This window comes from Delphinapterus leucas, chromosome 4 (assembly GCF_059928025.1).
Source record: "Delphinapterus leucas isolate spDelLeu-1000000601 "Yukka" chromosome 4, BTC_Dleu_Yukka2, whole genome shotgun sequence".
NCBI classification, from domain to species: Eukaryota; Metazoa; Chordata; class Mammalia; order Artiodactyla; family Monodontidae; genus Delphinapterus; species Delphinapterus leucas.
This window is the reverse complement of record NC_143132.1, coordinates 70,568,116-70,585,330: the sequence shown is the minus strand read 5'-3', so window position 1 is coordinate 70,585,330 and position 17,215 is coordinate 70,568,116. Positions and strand designations below refer to the sequence as shown.

Here is a 17,215-nt window from a genome sequence, read left to right as displayed (position 1 = left end):
TACTCTGGTGGGCATCTTTTTAAAAAACACTCTCCCTAGCTTTATTTCTCCCTCCCTCTGTAAGTTTCCCCCTTTTGTTTTATTTCTCTTTTCAGCCCCCTTCCTTTCTTCTCCCTCTATTTTATCTTTTTTCTTCACTGGCTATGGCATACAACTTGATTTTTTAAATATTGGTTATGTTTGAGTCGAGTGTCATGTTTCCCAATCTTAATTTTAAAAGGCTATCAGTAAACCTTTAATGTATCTTCTGAAATAGATTTTACTTAAACCCCTGCGGGCTCCTGGCGTTCCCACGCTGAGCCCGTCCCCCGTCCCCTGAGAGGCAGTGACCTTGGCGACCACCTTCCTCCCCTTCCCCAGTCCAGGCCTCAACATTGGTCCAATGTGTACATTTTCTAATGCTGTAAACTTTCCAGACAAATGATGCTTCTCTGGTTTCCTTAAAGTCCTGGGCCACTTCTCACAAGTCAGTGGGGTAAATGGACCCCAGAACGTGTAAAGGCACCGGCGTCTGGCTCAGTTCGCCCGCCGCCCCGGTAGCGGCGCTTCCTGCCCCCTTCCCACGCCTCTCCCCCTTCCTCCTCGGAACCAGGATGTTTTCCTTGCCTCTTTATTGTTTCACTAACCTGGCAGGCCTCCTTTGGTGGAGCCCTGCCACCAGGCTTCCTCTTTGGGTGTGAGCGAATGTCAGGGTGACCTCGCGGGAGGCAGGGAGGCGGGCTCCCCGGGCTCCCACCCCCAACCCCGACCTTCACCTCTGGCGCTGCTTGCTTCGGCCTCTTTCTCAAAACTGCCTCTTTGCTAAGGAGCCTCTTCTTCAGCCCCTCCATGGGTGTTTATTTTTCAGAGGGTAAGAGGGGTAAAGAAAACCGAGGCACAAGGTATAGGCCCCCCACAGAAAGCCTTTTTGTTTACTTATTTAATTGAATGGGAATCTTCTGACCTTTGACCCTAGGTCTGTTTCTCAAGGTCTTTTTTTTCCCCTTAAACCTATAGAATTATTTTTAAAGCAAGGAGCATGAGGTCATACCAAGGTCCATCTTTCATTCCTGCCTGGATAGGCAGCCTCTTTCCTTAGTGCCCCTGAGGCCCCCTCAGGGGTGATTCCCTTTCTGGAAGCCTGACCCCAGACCCAGGGGCTCCAGGTCAGCCGACTCCGGGTCAAGGCTCAGCCTTTTGTCCTGGAGGATGGGCATCCGGACAAAAGCTGACTCTCTCACGGGGAGGGGAGGATAATGTGCCTTGTAAACTTCATGCTTTTCATTACGAGGGGCTGTTCCAGGGGAATCTTTTTAAAAATCACATCATCGGAGTTTAAGTCCAAACACTTCTCAATGTGTATGTTTTTTCTTGGGGCCGCTCCTTTCAGGGTAAGAACAAGGAAGGAAACGAAACTCCCCGAGAGCCCTGGACAGTCCAGATCGAGAGCTGAGTCTTTTGTTCACACAAACTCATTTGGCTCCTAAATGTCCTCCACCCAGAATCATTACATCCGCAGCAGCGTTTCAAAACACTGCCCAGAGTGGCCGAGCTGAGTAGGCGGCTGCCTTTCTGGTGAGATTGCAGCCACCCTCCCCCCAAGCGCCCAAGGTTCCTGCCTGCCCCAAAATATCCTGCCGCTGGCCATCTGGCCTGAAATCCCCCGCATTTGGAGGATTCCTGGGGTGCAGACAGTGAGGCCATGAGGGCTCTGCTATGGAAGGCCGGGGGTGTTTGGAGGAGGGGGCGGCAGCTGGGGAAGGGAGGATGGGATTCTGGTCTTAGCCCTGCGCCTTCCAGATTCCCCGGGCGCCCCCTCTGCCTTGCTGGGCCACTTCCTACACTCCAGCAGCACCACAGGGATTTATTTCCGTGGTTCAGCTCTCTTGGAAGCAGGAAGCTCCTTGGAGCAGATTCTACCATGTCTTGTGTGTGGTTGATGCTCAGTAAATATATGCATTTTTTATTGTGGTAAAATATATGTAACGTAACATTTACCATTTTTACCACTTTAAGTGTACAATTCACTGGCATTGATTACGTTCACAATGTTATACAAGCATCACCACCACCCATTTCCAGAAAGTTTTCATTTTCCAAATAGAAACTCATTAAGTAATAATTCCCCATTCCTCCCTCCCTCCAGCCCCTGCTAACCTCTATTCTACTTTCTGTCTCTATGACTTTACCTATTCTAGGTACCTCAGATAAGTGGACTTAATGTAATATTTTTCCTTTTGCGTTTGGCTCATTTCACTTACCATAATGTTTTCAAGGTTCACCCACGTTGTAACATGTGTCGGAATTTCCTTCCCTTGTAAGGCTGAATAATATTCCATTGTATGCATATACCACATTTTGTTTATCCATCTACCCGTTGACGGGCACTTGGGTTGCTTCCACCTTTTGGCTATTGTGAATAATGCTGCTATGAACGTGGGTATACAAGTATCTGATTCCCTGCTGTCAGTTCTTCTGTATATATGCCTAGCAGTGGAACTGCCGGAACATCTGGTAATTCTATGTCTCAGGTTTTGAGGAACCACCAAAATGTTTTCCACAGTAACTGCATCATTTTATATTCCCACCAGCAAAGCACTAAGGTTCCAATTTCTCCGCATCCTTGCTAACACTTCGTATTTTTCACTTTTGCGATAATAGCTATCCTAATGAGTGTGAAAGTGAACATTTAAAAAAATTTGTAAATGCCACTCACTGACCACATTGTGGATTTGGAACTGTTACTACCCCTTTGGGCCCCAGTCCTGTCATGTGAGGGTCAGAGTAGTTGGTTGCTGGGGTCCCTAAGGACAGAGGTCGCCTCTGGAGAGGGATGGGGGCACCACAGACAACCCAGCCGATTTCTCAATTCTGCCCAGAATGAATGATGCAAAGCCCTGTGGGTGCTAGCTAGCGAAGCAGGCCACACACACCATACATTAGTTTGGGAAGAGCTGGCTGAGCTTCCCTCTTGGTCCATACTGGTGTCCATGTGGGTGTGTTAATTAGGAAAGATACTGGAATGAAAGAGCTGACCTCTAGTCTCTGCTCTGCCACTTATTTTCTGGGTTATTCTGGGCAAATGACCTCAGTACCAAGCCTCAGTCAGTTTTTTCTTCTATAAAATGGTGCAAGAATTCCTATCCGACCTGCCACTCAGAATGTCAGGATCTAACAGGATAACTTAGCCCCCCCCGAAATTATCCTGTAAAAAGTGCTTTGCAGATTGTGAACGTGTGGGATTTCTTAAGTTCATCTCTGAGAATAGGAGCCTAATTTCCTTCTCCCTTAAAGTTCCTGTGAACAGTATCCTCCTCCTCTTGTGGTTTCCACATCCATCACACCAAAGGGATTAAAAAGAAAGGGGCGGGGGGGGGGTTACAGTCTCTATCTTTTTAAAGTCTCTTTTCTTCCCTCCCTGTGTGAGCCGTTGAATTTCAGGAAAATCTTTTAAAATTACAAAGAAACCTGCTATCATAGTTCTAAGATACAACCGTGCAGATTCAAGGCACCCAGCTCCACAGCACTCTGAAGAGTGTTTCCCAAGTTGAGGATCCCAGGAAAGCTCCAAGGGGTGGGGGGACAGGAATGGGGAATTCCACAGCTAGGGGTCAGTGTCTTACCTTCCAGAACCTCTCCCTCGTGAACCTCAACCCCTAGCCATCTGACCATCTTCCATCTTCCGAGCGACACTCGGGAAAGTCCTGGGGACTTTGATTGACTCATCTCTGGACTTTTTGCAGGCCTGGTGTCCACGGCCTCTCTCTGCTGTATCTCTGCATGCACAGCCTTCCTGACTCCTACTTTTAATGTCATCCTGTCCTTCCCTTGTCATCCGTGTGTCTTTCACTGGCTCTTGTCCTCCCGTCAAATTCAAGTTTTCCCCTCAATTCAGTCCTTGACCCCTACTTTCCCCTTCATCTGCCACCTCTTTGTCCTTCCTCCTGATCAATAGCCCACATCTTAACTGCCCGTCACACATTTCCACCTCGAAGTTATAACATCAGCCCAAACTTCATATTTTGAAAACAGGCTTTTCTTCTCCCATAAATTCATTCTCCAGCCAGGCACTACTTCTTTGTTATCATTCTTTTCATTACCCGTGAAATTCATCTCTGAGTTAGAAGCTAATTTAGAAGTCCTCTTGCTCCGTCTTCCAGCTAATAACATGCAGCTGCTGTCAAGCCAAGTCTGTCCGATTCCAAAGCCCACGTGATAGGCACCATCTCGTTCCTCTTAGAAACAGGGAGTGCAGTGGGGTTTAAGGCTGAAGTTTGGAGGCTGGTGAGACTTTCTTTGGCCCTGCTCATTGGTTAGTGCCTTGGAGGCCCCATGTCACCGAATAAGTGGGGGTGTGATGGAAAGGGACCTGGGTTCAGATTCTTTTCTCTCTGCTGTTGAGCCTGTGACCTTGAACAATCCATCTTTCTGCCCCTCAGTCTCTCCATGTGCCATGACACCTACTTGACCAGCTGTCACGTGCAGCAAATGAGATAACACAGGTGAAAACACTTAGCACTGGGTAGGGAGATCTGAATCTAAATGGAGGGAAACGAAAATAAAGCGCTTGCGCTTCAACACTGTGCCCCAGAAGCGAGAGTGTAGCTGGCGGCATTTGACATGGGGCCGCACAGCGGTAGATGGTGCTGCATGGGGGCGGCCGGGCCACAGGGAAGAAATTGCCTCTTTGGATGACGGCACACTCCCCGCAAACACCCACTATGCTGCTCAGGAGCAGTGCAAGCTGAAAAACCCCAAATCATGGGGTGGGTGGCGAGGAGTTGACTGTAGCAGCTGCTAAGTAGGAAATCCTACTCCTGGGCCGTGCTAGCACCCCTGATGCTGTTGGTTCACAAACAGATGTTTTGGAACATTAAGACATTACAGAAGTGGAAGTTGTCAACTTGGGAAAAAAAAAAAAACAAACAGGCAAAGCAGTAAAACTCTCTTGTTAATTTAATCTCCATTCATGGTACAAGGGAAAGTGATGGCCTGACACAGGGAGCTGAGTGCAGAGGGAAGGATGGTATTTCCAGCTCAAAAGACACCTGGGAAATTGGGACATCTAAACTCCAGTATGAGGCTGGTCGGTGTGGCTCAGTTGCCACAGGATGTGAGTGGGGCTTGAGCAATCGCCTCTGACCCCCTGGGGAGAGGGATGGATGAGGTGAGGAGTGCCAGCCTCTCCTGAGCCTCGGGACGCCCCTTCCTAACCCCCAAGGCTGCCCCTGAGTGTCTGGTGGCACACAGCCTCTTCTCTTCACTGCCCAGCTGGCCCAGGCTCCGCAGCCTGAGGCATACCTTCTTTCTCGAGGGCCAATTTCTCTTCTCCACAAAGAGGAAGAGCAGGTTCCCTGATACCTTCCCCTGCATGTGGTAGGTCCCTGTCCAGTCCTGTGCACTTTACTCTGAATTGCTCTCCCACTCAGGGTTTACACCTGTGCTGAACAGGGAGCCACACCACAAACAAAAGTTTAACCACAGGAGCCCTAAACAACTCAGGGCTTCTGCAAGGACTCGTCCTTGGACTAAAGTAAATATTTTAGCGTTTGACTCATTGTTCTTCCTGAGATACAGCCTGGAATGGTGTAAAGCACTTGATGTTCACAATCAAACAAGACCTTGAACGGCAGAGAGTGTGGCCTGGGGTGCTGCCTGCCCCATCCTGCGTGGTTTGTTAATCCCTTTTCTGAGGAACAGTTCATACGCAATCAAAGGAGTAGAGGCACATCCAGAGCTAAACAGGGGGCAGTGGGATACTGTTCTTTTGGAATCCCAGGCCAGTGACATCAGGGGCTTGTCTTGTAAAATTTAATTTTTATTTTTATCAAACTTATGCATGCTTTAAAGATCAAATATGTTCTATAAGGCTATTATAAAAACCCTGACCACTCCTACCATTGTCATTTTCTGCTTCCCACTTTCAGCCCTTTCAACTGATTCTTTTAGGAATTATGTCCATATCTCTAAATAACATGCTTATGTTACTGTTTATTGTTTTTGTTTTTTGTTTTTTTTTTGGTTTTGGTTTTAGGCATGTTCATTGATTTCTCTCAGTGGAAATTTTCTATCATTCCAAGCTCTACCACTTTTATTCTTTAGGGTCAGCTTGAGGAACTTTAAAGTGCATTTTTGACAGAGCTTAAAGTTACCTTCTCCAATACAACATGATTCTGATCATCCCCTTCCAACTTATGTGCTATTGTTATCCAGGATTTGCTGTCTTGTTTTCTTCCTTTTTTTTTTAAATTTAATTTTATTTATTTTTGGCTGTGTTGGGTCTTCATTGCTGCGTGTGGACTTTAGTTGTGGCGAGCAGGGGGCTACTCTTCATTGTGGTGCTTGGGCTTCCCATTGTGGTGGCTTCTCTTGTTGCGGATTACGGGCTCTAGGCACGTGGGCTTCAGTAGTTGTGGTACGCAGGCTCAGTAGTTGTGGCTTGCAGGCTTCAGTAGTTGTGGCTCGTGGGGTCTAGAGCACAGGCTCAGTAGTTGTGGTGCACGGGCTTAGTTGCTCTGTGGCATGTGGGATCTTCCTGGACCAGGGCTTGAACCCATGTGCCCTGCATTGGCAGGCGGATTCTTAGCCACTGCACCACCAGGGAAATCCACCATTACCTTTTTGAATATAGCCGTTTCTCCTTTTTCTCATTTCCCCTCCTAGAACTCCAATTAGATATATGTTGGACTTTCTCACTCTATCTTCCTTGTCTCTTCACCTCTTTTTCGTAGTTTCTGTATTTTCATATCATCTCAGCATTCTCTTGTCATCTGTCTTGTAATTCTTAATTCTCTTTTCAGCCGTATCTAATGTTAAGTTTCCTAATTTTAATTATTATTATTTTTTCAATTCTAGAATTTCCATTCAGATTTCTTTCATATATTTTGGCCATTATGTATAGTCTCTTTTTCTCTCATTTTCAATTTCTTCTTATTTCTTTTCATGGAGTTTTATTTACTTACATTCTTTGTCTGATAATTCTAGTAGTTGAAGTCTTTGCTTGTCTAGTTTGCTGACTTTTGCCTACAGATGCCTTTTTCTTGTTTATTTTGTGATTTTTTTTTTTTTTTACTGTGATCTCTTATTCCCTAGGATTTTATCAGTAAATAATAAAATTGGATTAAAGGTATGTTTATCTAGAGAGAATTCACATTTGTTTCTGCCAAGTACCCAGAGGCACTGTATATCAGGACCACTTTTCCTCCCCAGTAACAGAATATGCGTGTGTGTGTGTGTGTGTGTGTGTGTGTGTGTGTGTGTGGTTTGAGATATAATTTATATACCATAAAATTCAGCCTTTTAAAGTACAGGCATACCTCAGAGATATTGTGGGTTCAATTCCAGACCACTGCAATAAAGCGAATATTACAATAAAGCAAGTCACACGAAATTTTTGGTTTCCTAGTGCATATAAAAGTTATGTTCAGGGCTTCCCTGGTGGCGCGGTGGTTGAGAGTCCACCTGCTGATGCAGGGGACGCGGGTTCGTGCCCTGGTCTGGGAGGATCCCACGTGCCGCGGAGCGGCTGGGCCCGTGGGCCATGGCCGCTAAGCCTGCTCGTCCGGAGCTTGTGCTCCGCGGCGGGAGGGGCCCCGGCGGTGAGAGGCCCGCGTACCGCAAAAAAAAAAAAAAAAGTTATGTTTAAACCATACTGTAGTATGTTAAGTATGCAATAGCATTATGTCTAAAAGATACAGTGTACGTATCTCAGTTAAAAACAATGCTGTTGGTACCAATAGACTTGCTTGATACAGGGTTACCAGAAAATTCGAATTTGTAAAAGATGCAGTATCTGTGAGGCACAATAAAATGAGGTATGCCTGTATATAATTCACTCGTTTTTAGTGTATTCACAAGGTTCAGGACTACTTTTTTAAAAATTTTAATTTTATTGGGGTATACTTGATTTACAGTGTTGTTAATTTCAGGTGTACAGCAAAGTGATTCAGTTATACATATATATATACTCATTCTTTTTTTAGATTCTTTTCTCTTATAGGTTATCACAGAATATTGGGTTGAGTCCCCTGTGCTATACAGTTGTCCTTGTTGGTTACCTATCTTATGCATAGTAGTGTGTGTATGTTCATCCCAAGCTCCTGATTTATCCCTCCCCCATACGTTTCCCCTTTGACAACCGTAAGTTTGTTTTCGATATCTGTAAGACTGTTTGTTTTGTAAATAAGTACATTTGTATTATTTTTTAAAAATTAGATTCTAAGACTTCCCTGGCGATCCAGTGGTTAAGACTCTGCACTTCCAATGCAGCGGAGGCAGGTTCGATCCCTGGTCAGGGAACTAAGATCCCACATGCTGTGAGGCATGACAAAAAAAAAAAGATCAGATGCCACATATGAGTGATATCATATGATATTTGTCTGTCTGACTGACTTCCCTTAGTATGGTAATCTCTATAGGACCACTTTTAAACACACCCTTGGCTTGAGGTATAGACCACACAGGTATTGTGACTATGTGCTGCACCCTCACGTGAGGGCTAGCTTTATGCTTATAAGTTCTTGAGTGAGAGTTATTTTTCCAGATTCCCTTGCTGTCCTCTTCTGCAGGGCAGGTTTGTTTCTATTTGCCTTACATCCAAGGTATAGCCCTGGTCCTAACTTCATATAGGAGTTTCCTCTCAGACTCCCTCCTTAAGAATTTTGTCTCTCATCTCCTGCATCCCTGTGGCCATCAGAACAGAAGTTCAAGGTCACAAATATTGAGCAGGTGCCCCAGGGCAGCTGCCAGCTTCAGAGTTAGCTCAACTCTCTGAATTCGAACCCTCAGTTCATTTTTGACCTCACAAGATTTGTGTGCCAACTCAGCAATGCACTTAGAAGTATTTTTTTTTAAAAAAAAAACATTTTATTCAGCATTTTTAGTTGTTGTTAGTGCAGGGTTATTCAGGATACTGCAGGACTATTGTCTACCTTTTAGTTTTGTTTATAGAGTGCATTTTTCCTGCCTTCCATTTTTAGTCAACCCTCCAGGGAGACAACATGGTTCAGTGCTAACCATGTCCTGTCTTCATGTGGCCACTCTTTTCCTTTTGAAGACTGGAATTCCTTGAGCTGACTGGATCTTGGGATATCCATCCTTTGTTCCCTGAAGAAGGGGACGTGGCTACTTCCAGAGGCCCAGCCACGCTCACCATTGGCCAAGTCTCACACTCATCTTGAGGCTGTAATAGAGCTAAATACAGTTCCTTCCCTTTGCTCATGGCTCACCAGTTTTGGAGCATGGGTTTTAAGTCCCTTCTGCCTCCCCACAATCACTTTTTTTCTGGCTTCTTTTGAGAATAACTTCTCTCATTGTGCCAAGTTGACCAAGAGGGTAGGGAAGGCATCCTCAAATCCTTTCCCTTCCTCTTTGGAGGCCAGCTTGCCTTTGCAGCCCAGAGAGGAAGAACAAAGGTTACATGTGTCCATAACCCCAGAGTCCCAAGTTGAACTTGTGGACTTGGTGGCTGCCCCAGAAATACCCCTCCACATCCCATTTCTAGCTGATTGTGGACCTTGCCTGTCTGGGCCTGGGCCCCAGAGGAGCCCAGATGCCTAGGAAGCTCCCTCCTCCTTAGGAAGCTTCTGTTAATTATCACTTACAGGAAAAAGAATAGGAAGCATGAAAACAGTAATTCTCAAGGGGCTTGGAGAGGAAATGATTCCCTTAGGAAAGTGTGTCAGAATCTCTTTACGGAAGAATTTATAATCACCACCCCTCCAACTCCAGTAAGTGAGCCACTGCTTCAGGTTGGAGTGGACCAGCGTGGGGACAGTGTTGAGAACCATTGCTCTAGAATTGCACTGTCCATATAGCAGCCACTAGCCACATGTGGCTAGCCTGCTCTTGAAGTGTGGCCAGCAAAATACTCTCTGGATTTTAAAGATTTAATACTAAAAAAAGAATGCAAAATATCTCAGTAATTTTTATATCAATTACATATTGAAGTACCATTTTGAGTATGTTGGGGTAAATAAAATATTTATTAAAGTTAATTTCACCCGTTTCTTTTTACTTTTAAAAATGTGGCTACTACAGAATTTAAAGTTACCTATGTGGCTTGCATTTGTGGCTTACTTTATACATCTCTTGGACAGGGCTGATCTAGAAGATAACTTGCTCCTTTGGGATTGTGTGTGTGTGTGTGTGTGTGTGTGTGTGCACCCATGTGCGTATGATATTTTGAGTTGAACTGTAGGTTCTGCCTGCAGGCTTTACTGGTCCGATGGTTGGACATTTTTGCCTGACTCGTATAGATAGAAGTGACTTCATTCATCCCTGCAGAGCTTTCTCAACAGCCCCCAATCCTAAGCAGAAAGAAAAATATCTTTCCCAAATGGGAAAATAAAAATGGGTTTTTTCAAGGACTCATGTGATCAGCAGTAACTTCAAATTGGTCTCTTTCTATCAATTTTCATCACTTATGCCACTTGTTATAAAATTTAACCCTATATAGTATTGTTGCTTCATAATTTCTTCCCCTGGATTGCAAGAATAATTACTGTTGGAAAAAAGAAAGGTGAGATCATTTTCCTTGAATCCACTTCTCCTGATATATCTGCTCATATACCTTTCCTGAAGGTTTACTTCTCTTTTCAGAAGCCAACAAGTCCTCACTGATCCATTTTCCTATTGTTTCAGCTGCTGTAAAAAACCACTGGCTAGAAAGCAACACTGAACAACCCCACACAGAAAATATTACCTTTGATCAGAATCAAGTGGACTTTTCAACAGTGGTCTCCAAAGAGGATGTGATGGTTCAGACCCCCAGGAAGAGTCACGCTTCTTCAGATGCTCCAGGAAACTTCACTCCACAAACTGAGACAGCAGCTACAGGAAGAAGTGACTCTTCAAGGAGGACAGATGTCACCATTTCCCCCGTTGGGCCTGAGAGAGCAGCCGCTCTGACTTCCCAGAGCAGCACCTTAGGTGAGTTTAGGCTGGTGACACTCATGTCATGCATGTATGTCCAGTCCTGGAAAACCTAATGTCTGCTGACCTCTGCCTTCCCCCATCCTGAGCCGCAGTGCTCAGCCAAGGGTCCTGGGCCAGGGTGAACCAGACCTGTGCCTTAGGCTCCACCTGTGGCTCACTGTGGTTAACTGAGTTGTAAGCCTAGACCAGGTGAGGGTGCAGTTTTGCTGAGTGGCCTGACCAGTGCCATGGAATCTACATTCCATGGCCAGACTGAATCCACACAACAGCAGCAGTCCTGCCACACGCTGCAGTCTCCTAGGTCCCGGGTCTGGTGGGCTGCTTGGCTGCGTGTTTGTGTTAACGTAGCTCAGATGGCTGTTCTCGCTGCGGTCCGCACAGCTCTGTGGTTTGCCATTTTTAGCAAAGGATTTCAAGAAGGGGCTGGGGCTGGATGAGCAGGATTTGATTGAGGAAGGGAAGACAAAGAAAGCTAGCACCAGCTAGTACCTACGCTGTACCAACGTCTCTCAATTCTCACAGCCAGTGGTGAGGTCACATTACTCTCATTTTAGGAATTTGGAAACTGAAGCTAGAGAAATTAATCAATCCAACGTGTGCAGGTCAAACAGTTAACAGGTTTCAGAGCTGAGATTTGTGCCTAAGCCTGTATTGGTGGGAAGGGTGGCTGAGAAGTGGGATGCCTGGACCATATGAGCAAAGATACAGAGGAAGGAAGAGAAGTGTGGCCTCTTCGTGGGTGGCAAGGCCAGCAGCCTCCCTCGGGGCAGGCATAAGTCACACACAGAGGAGAGGAGCTGCGGGTAGGACAGTCATGTGGGTGGGGTTAGGCGCAATTACTGAGGACTTCGAAAACCAAGCAGTTTTGATTTGGTGTGGTGGGAAAAGTCACTGGAGGTTTTCGAACAGGCAGTGACATGATTAAAGTGAATTTGGGCAGGGTTCACTTGGCATGTGGGTATAAGATGTCTGGGGTGAGAGATGGGGCAGAAGGAACCTGGAGTCCAGGGGACCGCCCAGGCAGACACAGAAATCCAGATACCAGGTGCTAACATGTGGCCTGCTGGCCTCAGGGATGGAGAGGAAGGGATTGGTGAAGACTTGATAAAATCGATACAGCTTGGTGATGTGATGGCCTAAAAGTAGAGGCTGAAGCCATCAAAGATGACCCCATGGTTTCACACCCTAGTGATGGGAGGTCTGGTTGGGGGACTCAATTCTGTAAAGAGTACATAGGACAGTGTTTAAAGTTCCATTCGTGAATGATGGATATAGAGCTTAGGAACTGCACGTGACGCAGCCTGGGTTTGTGGGTCATCCAGACAGTGGAAATTGTGTTTATGTTAAATTCAAGTGAATTCTGGGACCAACTTTGTGGAATGTGAGTGATGAGTCACGATGATCAGAAGCCCACCTCTGGTTCCTTATCGTCTGATACTTAGCTTCATTGTGCCCCTTTGCTGATAACTTTACCACAAAATGCAGAATCTTTGTTTGTGAGATCTGAAAACAGCCTTTGTCTTGGTTTGTGGTCTCTCCTTCAGGAGGTGATTTTTCATAGAATGAACAATGGCTCCTAATTTCTTCTCGTGTCTATTTTATAGAGGTCAGAGGTGAGCCCACTCAAAGATTGTTCAGACATTTGGAAGTCTGCTGGTGGAATTTTAATTGTTGCTGTCTGCTTTCAGCCTTGGGAAGGCATCGCCCGCCGTCCAGCAGTTCAGGGTCAGAAGGAAGAACCGCCTCTCCTCACACGGAAAGCGGAACATCCTGGGGTTCCCCGGCAAGGGGGCAGGGGCTCCCTGAAGAAGTGACTGTGCACACCCAGGTGGCTGCCACTTCAGTTTTGACCCAGTCTTCTCTTCCTGCTGTGGAGGGGGGAGAAGAGACCACACTCCCCAGGCAGAGAAATTCCTCAGGACCAGAGCTCTCCTGGCTGCCTCTTTCCAGGACACTGGCTCACTTCCCTCCCTCAGACCAGTCCGCATGTGAGTACTGCTATCCCAGCTGCACCCTCTGAAGTCATTCAGAATAGAAATAAATAGCCCCGGATAGCCAGCTAGTTACATGCTCATCACAGGGGCTAAGGGGCAAGGACTTTAAGCACCAATGCAAAGTATTGGTTCAAAGTACAACCTGCCCAATTTATCTCAGTGTTGAAGTTCATGTCTAAAATGTATTTTCTTTAACTGTATAAGGAGGAAAATAATAGTTGGTCTGGTGGCTGCTCTAGGCCTTTCCGTCCACCAACCCCTGCTTTTCCCGTCTCCCCACATATACACACATAACAAAGACTGAGTGCGGCTGGTGTGTGGTCTTGCACAAGGGGCCACGTTCTGGGGCGAATGAAATGGTGAACATTGTTTCATTTGATGAGGAGTTATATTTGTATTTCTTCATTATCGCAAAAATGTTTCTTTCAATGGCAAAGATAACATAGATAGACATTTTTCTGGGCATCATTTCCAAAAAACTATACAGTAGGCAGGTGTTTGCAAGACTGCAGCAGTGGAGCGCTGGCCTCTTTGCATTCCAGCCCCTAGTCATCAGTTATGTCTCTGTGCAGGCCTTCCATCTCCACTGAGCCTTTTGTCAACCCTCTGAGCCTCTGTGCCGTGTACCTTGTCACACCAGCTTATCTGATGCCTTCTACCCAGATAGACTGTAATCCGCTTGAAGACACAGATTGTGTTTATTACTTGTCTTAGTTAGGTTCCCCTGCCCCACAGAGAGGTACAGTTGATGAGTAAGGGGATGAGCATGTACCCAAATATCACAGGGTTCATCCAGCCACAGGCCACTGTTGGAAACTCTGCCCACTGTTTCTCTTTTCCAAGGTTTTATACCGAGCCTGTGCGTGCTTCTTGTGTTTTCATCTCCATGCCATAGGGAGCAGGACAGAGAGGGTTGGAAATATTCTTGGGAAATAGGTGGCTTCAGAAATTGCCATTTCAAAATGTTCATAGGTCAGAGGTTTTTGGAAGTACTTTCCAAGACTAGGGGTTCAGGTTTACGTCATCAAAGCAAAAACAGAACCCAGAGGTCCTTTCTGGAATGCCTATTTAAAGCAGCCCATTCCCCTTCCGTATACTCTGTATACAGTTTCCTGCTGACTGGGTATATATGTAATTTATGATTCATATTTTTAGGAGATTGGTTTTTAAGATTATTCTTAAACATTGGTTAGATAGGATAAAAGCTACGATCCTTTCCAGCTTCAAAGTTCTGTGGTTCAGTGGTTTACAACCAGCTTTATGAAATGGTGGAAAGGAAGCATTTTCTAGGAAGCTAAACTTGATTCTGGTCAGGGTCATTTAATATTTATACTTTAAATTCAGCCCACTACTGTGGTATATATACTGTGGTATATTTGAAAATCAGCCTATGTTTCCAACTACTGGCCTTGACTCTGTAGTCACCTGTACTTTTTAACATTAAAAAAATAATTAGCCCTCCAATTCCTTGAGCACTCATTCTTTTAGAACCTTATACTTTTAATTTTTGAAGAGTTCTACCATATCGTTCCTCTTCCTTGAGTTTCACTGAGCATTTCTATTTCTTCTTAGTGAACTGGATGTTCTGTGCTAGGTAGGGTCCCACCTCCCTCTTAGATACTGGAGGGGGCTTTGTGTGCTGTTAAATGAAGGAATACCCAGGCATCCAGGACTGTCTGGATCTAGCCTGACAGCCCCTGCTCTCCTCCCCGCAGGGATGCAGAGGGGACATGAACGAGGATCTGAAGCCACATGGGAAACGAAGCTCTGCTTTATTTTTAATGCTGGGCTGGTCCCTGCTACCGTGCTAACCAGAGCTCCGGTGTACCTCCTACCTCCTCTAAAATCCAAATCTTGAGATTTAGATTTTCTGAGCACAGGATCTAGGAGCGCTAGGCATGCAGGCAGCAGTGCTGAGAAAGCCAGCAGGACTTGCCCGAGGCAGACCGGGAGTCACCCAGCACAACTGGCCTCTCTGTAGGGAATCGAAGCCAAGAGGGAATGGGGTAGGGGCGTGCGCTTTGTGGCACTTGGCTGCTCTGTCCACTAGTAAACGTGACCCAGTGAAAGTCGTGGCACTTGGACCAGTCAGATGAGTGATGCTTCTCACTAGGTGAGCGCTAGGATTCCAGCCAGGAGCCTGGCCTGGGGAGGATGGGAGTCCTTATTTGAAACATGAAGGGATTAGATCAGTTGATCCTAAAGATCCTTTCTAGTTCCAGCATCTGTTTTTCCAGACACATCAGCCTTTGTATTCGGTGACTCCTTTCACTTCTTATTCTGCTACATAGAAACATACACACAGCACAGCCTCTTCTGAGGCTCAGGTAGTCAGGGGTTACCTGCTTCCAAAAATAAATTACATGCTAATAAATGTATGTGTTAAAGCAGGTAAAAGCCCAGACAGCTAACTCAGATTTTAAAAAAGAGATCGGAAGCTGTTTGAAATCATTTTGCTTGCTGCTTTAGATCTTTCGTTGCTTTTTTTCCTTCTGTACTTTTTATATTTTCTGTAATGACCATGTACTGTTTGATAATTAGGGGGAAAAGTAAGCAAAGCAACTAATAGGGGAAAAGTTCTCTTTTAAAGGCAAAAAGAGATATGTGTATGTTGAATTATGTGAAAATGGCTACAGTTGAGCACTGAATTTAGTACTGAGCTTCCTGGAAGCCAGGGCACAAAGGGAAACCGGGTGAGGCATGATATTATTGTCAGATAAAGTGAGTATACAATTTCACCCATAGGCTTCAGTGTTTGGGGGGCAGTACATTCTAAGAGGAATATTTATGTAAGGAATGTTGAGGCTCATAACAGAAAATGCCTTCAATTGCTGTTTTGTGGAAACTGTGCTGATGTTCTTTAAAAGTTGATATTTTCTGTCGATTCTCAATAGGAGCTGAGGGTGTATTAATGGATCTCAACTCATGGAAGTGTTTCTGTGGGTAGCTGAGCTAATGTGGTCCAGGTAAATTGCTTCGTGGTGATTTCACTTTGTAAAGGAAGAGGGTGTAAATAACTCAGAAGGTTGTAGATGTAGCCTATCTTTCCCAAACATCAGCCACTCCTGCCAGATTTTTGGCAAGTTCTGGATAGCGGCCAAGCCACGGTTGAGCACTGTGATGCATGCCTGAGGCTCCAGTATGCTGTGTTGTGATGGGAAAGTGACCCATATAGTTTTCTCAGAGGAGTAGGCGTTCCTTTCACCTCCTATTATAAAGATTAGGGAATTTAGGTTTTTTCTGCTCCCAAATGGATGGGCTTCCCATTTTTGAATGGCTGCTTCAAGGGTAGAAAATGAGCAAGGAAAGGCAATTATTAAATAATCAATAGTGCTGGTCTGCCGATTAGAAACATGGTACATTTCACCCTAGATGTATTTAGCAGGCGCCCATTTAACATAAGTGGTGACTGTAGGTTAGTTTGACCAAGCATTGTCTCCTCTTATTAAGAAGCACCAGCTCTACAGAAGTATGCACACTGCTTCATAGCTTTACTGTGAGGATGGAACAAGATTATAGATATAAAGTACTTACTTAGCACAATATATGGAGGTGTACATGAAGTAGTGGCACATCGTAATTGGTTAGTAAAAGGCAGAGCTTTTAATACTGATGATAATGAGATGGTGAAGCAGTGTTCCACAGAGCCCTCAGGGTCAGGGAAACCCTAGCCATTTTCCTTTTGTGACTTCCAGCAGTTGTAACTTTTACAATTGTATTTCTGAGGCCATTGCTTTGCTGGACAGGTATTCATGCTGAGTCCAATAAAACCTCACTGTGCATTGAATTCATGAAATAATGCAATTTACTGGGAATAAAAGTGTTTTGAAAGAGCGCTCAGCAATCTGATGAGGCTGTAATTGGTGGATATAGATGGTGGCTCTAATGAAGCTAGGCCTGAGAAGCTAAGTGGGCAAGTGGGGATTTGGGGCATGTCTGTGTTGTGCTTTCCTTTTTTTATACTGAACATTTTTTGTTTGTTTGTTTGTTTGTTTGGAGCAGAGAAAGGTTTATTGCAGGGTCAAGCAAGGAGAATGGGTGGCTTGTGCTCAAAAACCCCAGGTCCATTTGTTCTTTTTGCGGTACGTGGGCCTGTCACTGTTGTGGCCCCTCCCGTTGCGGAGCACAGGCTCTGGGCGCGCAGGCTCAGTGGCCATGGCTCACGGGCCGAGCCGCTCCACGGCATGTGTGATCTTCCCGGACCGGGGCACGAACCCGCGTCCCCTGCATCGGCAGGTGGACTCTCAACCACTGCGCCACCAGGGAAGCCCCTCCCATGTTTTAATTACTAGTTTTATGGATTGCCT

At 45.5% G+C, this 17,215-nt stretch overlaps 1 protein-coding gene across 6 annotated transcripts in view; it reads left to right on the top strand.

Annotated features, from left to right (window-relative positions):
• HEG1 (heart development protein with EGF like domains 1) overlaps positions 1 to 17,215 on the top strand; it is an 83,177-nt gene that overhangs the window by 13,896 nt on the left and 52,066 nt on the right. For 4 of the 6 annotated variants that reach the window (XM_089910610.1, XM_022567613.3, XM_022567621.3 and 1 more), the window contains exons 2-3: positions 10,621 to 10,908; positions 12,603 to 12,902. In XM_089910610.1, coding sequence (XP_089766736.1) covers positions 10,621 to 10,908; positions 12,603 to 12,902 — 588 coding nt within the window. The remainder of the gene's footprint in view (positions 1 to 10,620; positions 10,909 to 12,602; positions 12,903 to 17,215) is intronic. The other 2 variants (XM_089910611.1, XM_089910612.1) reach the window with 1 other exon arrangement.